The sequence below is a fragment of the Trichomonas vaginalis genome, chromosome V (genome assembly GCF_026262505.1).
Source record: "Trichomonas vaginalis G3 chromosome V, whole genome shotgun sequence".
Lineage (NCBI taxonomy): Eukaryota > Parabasalia > Trichomonadida > Trichomonadidae > Trichomonas > Trichomonas vaginalis.
The window spans coordinates 24,276,075-24,286,696 of record NC_067207.1 but is presented as its reverse complement, the minus strand read 5'-3'; the positions used below and the strand labels follow the sequence as shown (position 1 = coordinate 24,286,696).

Genomic DNA, 10,622 nt, shown 5'->3' with positions numbered 1-10,622 from the left:
GAATGCGATTTCCTGATTTGTAAACTGCTGGAGTAACTACAAGGTCGTATCTGTAAACAACTGGTTGATTTGGATTTTGAATTTGTTGGACGTATCTAAGAGGGTTGTATGTGAGTGGTATTTTAGGTCCAACTCTCATTCCTTGAATTACGTGAGAAAGATCGAAATTTGGTAATTGACCTGAAAGATCATGAACGTGACCGTATCGTTCCTTCATATTTGTGCCAGGAGCAATGTGGAAATTACCTTGGGCTTTATTTAAGCAGACTTTTCCTTTAATTCGGCATTTTTCGTTTTCATAAACTTTGCCAGGGTTTTTTCCTTGGCATTGCGGCCAATCTTTCGTATTTGCAGCCTTTCCGTTCATTATATGCAAAAGGAGTGTTTGCTCGCAGCTATTGCAGCAGGATCCCTCTGGTAAAAGGCCATAACAAGAGTGACAAATGCTTGAGATGGTTTCGTTTGCATATCCGAGTTCTTTTTCTTGCGCTGAGAGGCGGATGAATTTAGCTGTTGTATTTATATTGAGTTGATTGAATCCGAGATTATCAATAACATCAAGATGCAAAAAGTAGCATGGCATATTTACTTTGACATCTAAAGAAACGTTAGCAAGCTCTTGTTGATCTAAACCTTGGATTTCAAGATAAAGATCTCTAACAAGTTTTGGTTGTATAAGTCAAAAATGTGTATTAAAACAATAGTTGCGCCAAAAGCAGTCAAAATTGTGGATAATATTGCACTAGACTTTGTATCGAGCTTGAAATCATCATTAGTGGATTTATCGAAGATATCAATATATTGAATAAAAGAACGCATAATAATTGAAAAAGTGACAATTTTATTATCATTTCTCACTCTATCAGATTGAGTGAATTACTTAGAATCAATTGTCTTTGCATGGGTATATACACTATGATATGGATTATTGGAATGGAAAATGCAGAGATTGATCGATTTAAAGCATTATTTGAATTATTTATTTTTGATTTTGGGAGTTTACTGAATAATTTGCATTAATAAGATATCTGACATCTGAAAACCTACTCTTTCTATCAGATTCTAAGCATTTCAATCAGATATAAGTGTACAATGTTATAATCATATTTTAATGAGAAACATTGAAAATGCATAACTTACTAATGGGTTTAAGGTAATACTGGAGTAAAATACTGTAAAAACTGATGTGTTTTCTAATAATATAGTTGGTTCAACCTCTTTTCTTGCGTTATAGGTCGAAGGTATGTAGGAATAGCAGAATTTTGATATTCAAGCGTATCAAAATTAAGGGAAAAAGATAAATAAATTATAAATTTTATCTTCTCTTAAGATTGAATAGCATAATTCATGAATTGTAAAGCAAACTCTAAATGTAAAAGATAATATTGGTTTAAATAGTGAATTTTACTCTATAAATTAATATGTAACAAGGTAAAACTTTGGTTGAGGAATGGCGTTCTGGAGTGGGAAGTTGCCACCCTTATTCCAGTTATATATAATATTTATTTTTGTCATCTTCATAATAGTATACTATTCTCGTTTTTTCTATTGCATTATATCTTTTATATCTATAATAATCTAAATATAATGTTTGCTTTTTTGGGTCTACACGTGCGTCAACACCATAGTCATAATAATACGGTGCTGGAGCTACGTTAGACAATGTCATATCCGTCATTTCATAAACTCTTAAATATTTCTTTTGTTCGTCTCCATATAAGTTTAAGTAGCAGTTGTTGTCTAATGGAACTTTAACTTGTGTGCCATTATTTCTTTATATAGCCTACATACATTTCATTGTTATTTTCGGAATGAGTTTATACCGTATACCATTTCTTAAGGACTGTACAAACTCCCATCTAAAATATTTGTTTTCTTCATTGACAGAAAAGTCGCCAACAATAGTTTCAATATTTTTTTTGTTCTATCAAACTTTGGTATAATTTCGTTAACATATTCCTTATCTGCCTTCTTATTTAACTCATCGTTAAACATATTCCTTATCTGCCTTCTTATTTAACTCATCGTTAACATATTCCTTATCTGCCTTCTTTGCTAACTTCATCGTTAACATATTCCTTATCTGCCTTCTTATTTAACTCAATCGTTAACATATTCCCATTATAGTCAAGATTTTACATACCCTGAAAACATAAGATTATATTATAAAAAATATTCTGACACAAACCAGAAGAAACCCGAAATAGTTACACTATATTTTAAGTTCAAAAGAGACAATCCTATAATATCTCATATGTTTGATTTAATGAACCCAGTAGGTTCTATTTATACATCTATGGATGTGAGAGGTCCTCAAGCAATGTTTGGTGTTGGTGCATGGGAACAAATAGTCGACAGGTTTTTGTATTGTGCAAACTCTTCAAAGGAAACAGGGGGAAGTAAAACAATTACGGGTGAAAATTTACCTGCACACAGTCACTACATAGATTTAAGCACATCTCAAGCAGGTTGGCATAAGCATAGATATTGGGATTGGTCAGGAATGACAAAAGGTAAAGGATATGATGTTAAAGATGATGTTAAATTTGCCATAAATTGTTACTGGAGTGACACTCAGGGAGAAGGAAACCATACACATAATGTTTCAGGATATACGCAAACGACGGGACAGAGTAAAGATTACATGCCACCATTTATGACTGTATTCGCATGGTATAGAGTTCAATGAACGCTCAATGTTTGTGAAACAAACTTTAGGAGCTCCAAAAGAGCAAACGACATAATTTAAATTTTTATTTTAGTATAAATGAAGATTCTACCATATGGTGTTATTGGAAGAGATAAAGATGGAAACCCAATATTTGATCCAAAGTTAAAATTAAAGTTACTGACAAGACAACAACTTGAAAAGTTGCTGAAACCAAAACAGAATGAAAAATGAGAAAATGAGAAAATGAGAAAGAAAAAAAATTTAAATTATGCAATTTTATTTTTATCATAAATGACCAAATTAATTAAGCCAACTATTTCTAAATTAATGATACCAATGAAATCATTTCGTGGAGTACTTATCCCAGGTTCTTCACAATTAGCCGGGGCAAGTGTTGTGACTCAAGGTGGAACATTAGCGAATCCATTCAAATTATTAACTAAAGATGAACTTAATAAAATGATGATAAAATAACTGATAACAAAAATATATTTCACTGCTACCATAAAAACAGGTGAAAAAACAGGTGACATCTCACCTCTTCACCTAAATTATATTTTTGGTCAAAGCTTCCACGAGAGAAAAGATTCCTCATTTGCTAAGGATTCCAAAAATGAAAAAATCGTTGATTTCGGCTGAGAAAAAACGGCAAAACCCTTCTTCCACGGGAACAAAGAAATAAAGAAGAAATAAAGAAGAAATAAAGTAAATTTTTTATTTATTCCCGTGGAAGATAGAGCACTTTTATGACACTTTTTATTCACGACAAACAAGACAAACAAAGAAAATAAGAAAATACGGCGCTGTCGCGGTTCGAACCACAGACCTTGACCCCTCCATAACACCACCTTAGACCACTGTGCTACGTAGCCTGTCGACATAAGATTTTATAAATTGCATATTTGACGTAAATTTATTTCCCAGTTATTCAAAAATAATTAATAACTACCTTCCTCCTGTGTTGTTGTCAAAATGTCATGTTGTCATCATTTTTCAGAGAAGTTGAATTACCTGGTAGCACATGGTAGCATGGTAGCACCTCCAGTTATTCAAAAATAATTAATTATTGAATAACCTAAAAACATTCACGATAAAATAAGTGATAACAAATTTTTATTTTTATCATAAATGAATACCCCACAAGCTCAAAATTTACCACGAATCATAACAAGGGAGGAAATGATAAAAATGATGCAAGAACATGTTAAAAATAACAAACCACTAAAACTGAGAAAATGTGGTTATGCAGTAATGATGGAAAGAGAGATGTTGTCGAAGAGGAATAAAAATTAAATTTGGATTGAGTTTAAAAATTCATCTTTATTAAATTCATCTCTTCCAATCAATTTATTTATTCTATTAAATTCTTTTATTTTTACTTCACTCAGTTTAAGGATTGAACGGTAAGTTTCTAATTTTTCGATTATTTCTTTCCTCTCTTTATCGTTTTCAACCTCACCGCATTGTGGCTTCTTTTTGTAATAGCATATTTTTGATTTAATTCTGTTTAGTTTCTTTTTATATTCATTGTCTGGACTCTTGGATGCTTCGTTGTCACTCATTTCTTACGAAATAAAAAAATTAAATATTATTTAAATATAATGGAGTAATAAAATAAATCGGAATTTCTATTAATTTATTGTTAACCTCAACTAATGCATTGCCGTTAATATATCTAACAAATTCAGCTATTGTGTCAAATCTTCGTCTTCTTTTTGTCATTGATTTATCAGTTTTTCCATAATCGAGATGAATCAAAACTTTATCCCCTTGTTTAAAATTCATGAGCCCCGAATTAATTTGTTCACGTTTAACATCATTCAACCTTTCCATTTGCTTTCTAATATATTCCCATTCTTTTGAAATATCATTTTTCATTTCCACTGGTTTCATGTTTATTGTTCTATGCCATGTATTATTTAATAATATACTAACTGTTGTATGATGGAGTCATGATTTCCATCCCAGTATATCTGACCGTTAACCCCTAACGCATCTCTAAGAGTTCTCATTACCGCATCAACTATTTTATTATGAAACGTATATGGAGAGGATGAAAAGTAAAAATTAATTTGTGGGAAATAATGAGTCATAGCTGCCTGAAATCCTTTATCACCATCACCCCTGATATTATCTACTCTTTCATGATCAAGTAAGTATTGAATAGCTCTTCTTGTTTCCTGTTCTGTTTTCCCTTTCACCGGAATGCAATATAAATATCTGGTGTTAATGTTAATGGCAAATAAATAAGTAACGTTTCCTTTTGAATATTCTAAATGATCGATTTCATATGAATATGGATATGGTGCAAATGAAGGGCGACTAAATTTTTCCTTTAACGGTTGAATTTTTGGGTCAATTGGTTTATTTAATATCTTGAAATCCTTTTTAAAATCTTTTTGTTTCTTTAATGTTTGAAATGGATATAATAAAGTGAATGATGAAGGATTAACTGAAGGAGGAGGCGGTTTTGGTGTTGCAGGTACTGTCGTTAGAGGTTTTGGTGTTGCAAGTGGTTTAATTTTATCTGCTTTGATTTTGGATGATGAAGTTTTGGAATTCCTTTCTTCCTTCATTAATTCTGGATGTATTCTATTCATTTGTTTTAAATATGCTGTATATAAAGGTTTAATATACTTTCCCGCTTCGAGTTTATGTTGAAGGATGAATTCCAAAAGTTGATCTTCATTTAAAAGTCGGCTGAATATGGTTTAACTAATGAATCATAAATTAAAGCTTGTGCATCATTTATGGTCTGAAGGACCTGGGTGTTTTGCACCTTTTGTTTTTGCTCCTTTTGCTTTTGCGGCTCGGGATTATATAATTTATATAATTCATCAATATCTTCTTCTGTTAATACTTTATTTTTGAAATCTTTCAACTGTTTCAGTTGTGATTTAGTTTTTCCCTTTGTATATTCATTATTTTTAATTTTGTCTTTAATTTTAGAAATTATTTTATCATGATATTTCAAAATTTCATTTTCATAATATGGATAATAATATCCCATATCATCACCCGTTATATTATTATTATATTTTTGGAGATATGCTTTTAAATCGTAATAATCAAGAAATTTTTGATTAAGTACTAAATCATCAATTAAATTTTTTAAATCTGACGCTATCATTTATATAAAAATAAAATAAAGTGTTTTAAGGGTGCCCACCTCTTTGAATCATAGTATCAAAAACATTCATTAACGGTTCCTTTTGTCTCTTCTGTGGCATTTTATTAAATAAACGGCATACAACATCCATTTTCACAACACACAGCCTTAGTGTTGCTCCTGTTAATGCAGTCTTACCGATTGTTAAGCGAGTCATTGACCCGTTTTTAAGTTGTAAATTAATATTCTGACCATCAAAATATCACTTTATCATTTATTATATCCAAATAATTTTTAGGTGTTAATTGTTTATTTTGTCGTAAACTAACTCCTTTCATTTTTTGTGCAATCTTTTTAAAATCACTTCCATCAATTGAACCGTTGAATGAGTATAACACTTGGGCATAAAGCAACCATGTTATCACCTTGTTTCTCAATTGCTAAACCCAATAACTTCTTCTCATGTGCTTTTCTTCAGCTTTATTCTTTAATTTAGGTTTAAATTTCTCATTAAAACAGAAGAAATCAAAAGGTGCGAATTTGTAAATGTTTTTATCATAAAATTTTTTATCGGTTACAATTGCTTGAAATGCTTGAGTGTTAGGAAGATTTGGGTCGCCAGCGATTGCCCAATAAGATGAATCAGTATCACCTTCAATGAAATGAAAACGATTAACATTCAGCATTTATACATAAAATCATAAATGAAAACCAAATACCAGTATTTTGCGTTATCTAAAGTGAAGAATGCCTCTTGTAAACATGTATCACATCTATAAAATCTATCTTTAAGCATCACTTGATACGTATCTTCATCCTATTTCTCTTATGTTTTTAAACTTATTTGACATACATGCAACGCGTGCCTTCTGTGCATTCATTATTTTAGTCTTTGCGTAATTTTGTGTATTCATTGCATCGTAACCATATGATCCATTAAGTGAAATCTTGCAAAATAAAACTTTTTCCTTTATTTCCTTCTAATTCAGCCTTTTGTCTTTCGTTCATAATTCATTCGCAAATTCATTAAAACAAGTATTTTTCGTAAATGTTAAAATGATTGAATATCATCAATGATAAAATGAAATCTGTCTATTAGATACCAAAGATAATAAGAAGAAAATGGTTGATATTGGTTGTGTGTTGATGCTAACTGAGTTAATTTCCTCTGCTGGTCAACTGGTAGATTGTTTGATTTCATGTAATTATACATAAAAACTGCCAATTGTTTTTTCATCTGTGATAATATCAAAGTTTCTTATTATTGGTAAAAAGTTTATGTAATCATTAATTATTTTCATCAATGTGACCCTTTACTTCAGCCACGAATAAAGTATTTTTCTTTCTAATTATTCCCAGTGCTTTTGCTTTCTTTGTTGCTGTATCACAAATGATAACACCATTCAATCTTCCCGGCATATACATTTTATGGTCAGTATATTGAATGAAATCATGAGGATTAGATGAAAATGATGAAGGATATAATGAATTAAAGTCAACACCAACGAAATGAGTCATAATGTTGTGGTGTCCTCATTTGATACAGTTTTAGTTTCTGGATTATATGAAAGTTTATTAATGTGCGTGATTCCTTTAAGATTACTCTATGTTGAACATTTGATAAACCACCAGTAATTCCATTACGGAGATGTGATAAGCTTCAACTGAATCTAGTCATTGGTAAATTATTTTTTAATGTATAATTTCTTAAATTGATTCTTAAACGTTGAACATCTTCATCTTTATTTGATTTTACGACATTGCAATAACAACACATTAACTGACAATTTTCTTTGGTATGTGGTTTTTCATTATCGATTCTATCAATGTTGGTTTATTAGCATATGTAAACGCTTTACCACACATTTTGCATTTAGATGAAAGGATTAAATCGTGATAGTATTGATAGTCATCCATTGAAACATTGTTTTTAGTATCCCTTTCTGCTTTTTCATCTTGTTTCTTATATGATTCAATTTTATATTTCCAATACTTTTTCGTTAATTCAAAACTTGATTCCACATTTTCTTCTTCTGGATATGTTTCGTTAGGATTGAAGTTCTTATATGCTAACGCGTAACGAATCATTGATGCATTCGATGATAAAGAAAGATTATGAAGCATGTCAATTTTATAAACAAATGTTTCTTCAATAATTTTATCAATTGGGTCAATCATAATTTCAACGTCTTTATTGCAATAATGAATAAAATATTCTAATCTATTCTCAAAATTTTTAGCATCATTGAGATATATTTGATAATCTGAATCGGATATTGTTTCTTGAGTTAATGCTGAATAAAATGAATCTTGAGTGAATGGTTCCTTTATATAATTCATCTTCGTAATTTCCCATGTGATGAATTGATAAGGGAAAAAGGATTTAACACGTGATTTATTGTTTCCGAAATCTTGAGTGAATTGGTCTAATGTTCCACCCGCTATATAATTTCTGATGTCAATAAATCTTAATTCATATGGACAGTTTGTTTTCTTTACAATGATTTGCTTAAATTGAGAAGAAGAACCCAGCATTGATTTTATTTTCCATTTTGCAGTGTTTAAATCACGAAGAATTAAATTTAAATCAAACTTTCCCGAATTAAAACCTATGATATTCACTTTATTGAATTCCTCATCTAGAAGTTCTTTAAATGCTTCCTTCTGTTTTTCATTTAATGTATGGGACAAAGTCCCCGCCGTTTGGTCCGTTTGCGGCTTCATTAATTCTTCATATTGTTCAATATTTGATTTAGCAACTAATGAACAGGTTGAAAATAAAAATTCAATCCAATCAGAGATGAACGAATCACTTGATGTTAAGCAAAAATTCCTCGTAAATGTTTTATCACGGTCTACGACCTCGCCGCTTCGGTCTGAAAGACCTTCAGGACTCAAAGAGTCCGTTTGCGGCTTTATTTTGACAGTTGATGATACCATAAATGGTTTTAAGTAAGCGTTCAAAGTTGCACATTCAGAAAGTTGAAGTTCTTCTTTAGTCTCTAATGTTTCGAAGTCAAAAGTAATATAATATCTTGTTGGTTTATAATATTCCTGCAAATTGTGAGCTAATAGCCATTGATATATCTTCTGTTTCGTGATATGTGGTGCATATGGTTGTTGTGTGTTTTGCAATTGAACGTCTTGAATTAATCTTCCATTATTTTCTTTACATTTCTCACAATGTTTTAAAAATCTTCTTTGGTTTTTCCTTTCTGGGTCATCACGGATAGAATATACTTCTTCTTTGCAAAAGGGGCAAACTTTATATCCTGTGAGTGCTTCAACGTCTGTAATTCTGTCAGCGTGAAGTTTTCCACATGGACTCTGTGTTAATAAAATATTTACTGTTTCAAATTCTGGATCTATCATTATTGATTCCACTAATGGAAAGTCTACCTTATTTATGTCTACGTCTTCTGGTTGAGGGTCACAATAATAAAAATCAATATTAACGTTTAACATTCTTGCTAACCTCTCACTTTCTGATGAAATGTCAAATCCTTCATATGCATCTATGGCTTCATTTAAATAACTTCTACGAGTTTTAGGATTAACACCATCAGGAATGTTATAGAAGCGTTTAAATAACCTTCTACCTTCTCTTATTTGATTATCATTCATTTTAGCTGTTCCGTTTTTGTTCATTTATGTAAGAATAAAAAATTAAAAAATAAATAAAAATAAAGTTTATTTTTTTAAAGTCCAGGGCTAAAGTCCATAAAATGAATTAAGAACACATAAATTTTTATCATCTGCGACGTGACGAATACATTTTAATTTACTCAAGAATGCGTACCCTGATACATTAAATCTAATTCCTGTCTTATTTAATTTCACAACTTTGAAAAGGAATGTATGAATAGCTATAAAATGATGAGATGATGTTTTATGGGTTGCTTCCATTTTTTCTGAAATAAATGAATAAATATAATGTTTATAAGTTTTCATATCTTTTATATTCTTAATAACGAATGGTATAGACCTTTCAACTTCGTCTTCCTTCGGTGCTGTTCTTTCATATGAAACATTATTAGTATCTTCAATAATGAAACCACAATCACATAAAATTTTATATGTACCAATTGTTTCTTTTGATATTTTATCTAACAAATCAAAAACTTTATCAACACCTGTACATTTATTTAAATAATAATTTGTGTAAATATCATGGTCTTCTTTCTTAATCGTATTTGTTGCATATGTTACATTTTTCAGTGCTTTTTTGAATTTTTCAGAATCAAGAGGAGGTGAAAGTAATATACATGGGTATTCTCCATCGTCAATAAATTGTAACTTATGTTTATGAATAAATTTTGTGCCTTCTTCTGAAAGTGTTTCGTCTATTTCACCATCTAATAAATTTTGTGTTGATTCTGAGACATAATTTTTATATCTTTCTTCATGAGATTTCTGAAGTGCTGATTCTGAAGCTGGGATATTCATTAAACCCTCTACTTCATTCTCATTATATTTTTCAACTTCTCTTAATTCCTTAATTTTTTCATCTATTTCATCTCTTATTTTTTCCAGTCTTTCAATTTCATCATATTCATCATCTTTAATCCGTTCTTCATAATATTCAGGGAAAACATCAGGTTCTTTAGGTTTTTCTTCTTCAGATGTGGGATATAAGAAATTTATAACATCATCTTTATTCATTTTTCCATCATAATCTAAATCATTTAATAACTCCGCGAATTTTTGACAATTTCTTAAATAATATTTATTAACTTCATAACTCGCCTCCTCTAATATATCCTTTATTTCCTCGTTTGTGAATCCCAATTTTTTAACGTCGTTAGTCTTGACACTCATTTTCTTACGAATTAAAAAAATAAA

At 30.3% G+C, this 10,622-nt stretch overlaps 1 pseudogene across 1 annotated transcript, besides 1 other annotated feature; it reads right to left on the bottom strand.

Annotated features, from left to right (window-relative positions):
* Positions 1-2,219: 2,219 nt before the first annotated feature.
* Positions 2,220-10,566: a mobile genetic element.
* Positions 5,027-5,801, bottom strand: TVAGG3_0394030 (annotated as a pseudogene). Its single transcript has one exon. A coding segment is annotated over exon 1 (775 nt).
* Positions 10,567-10,622: the final 56 nt, after the last annotated feature.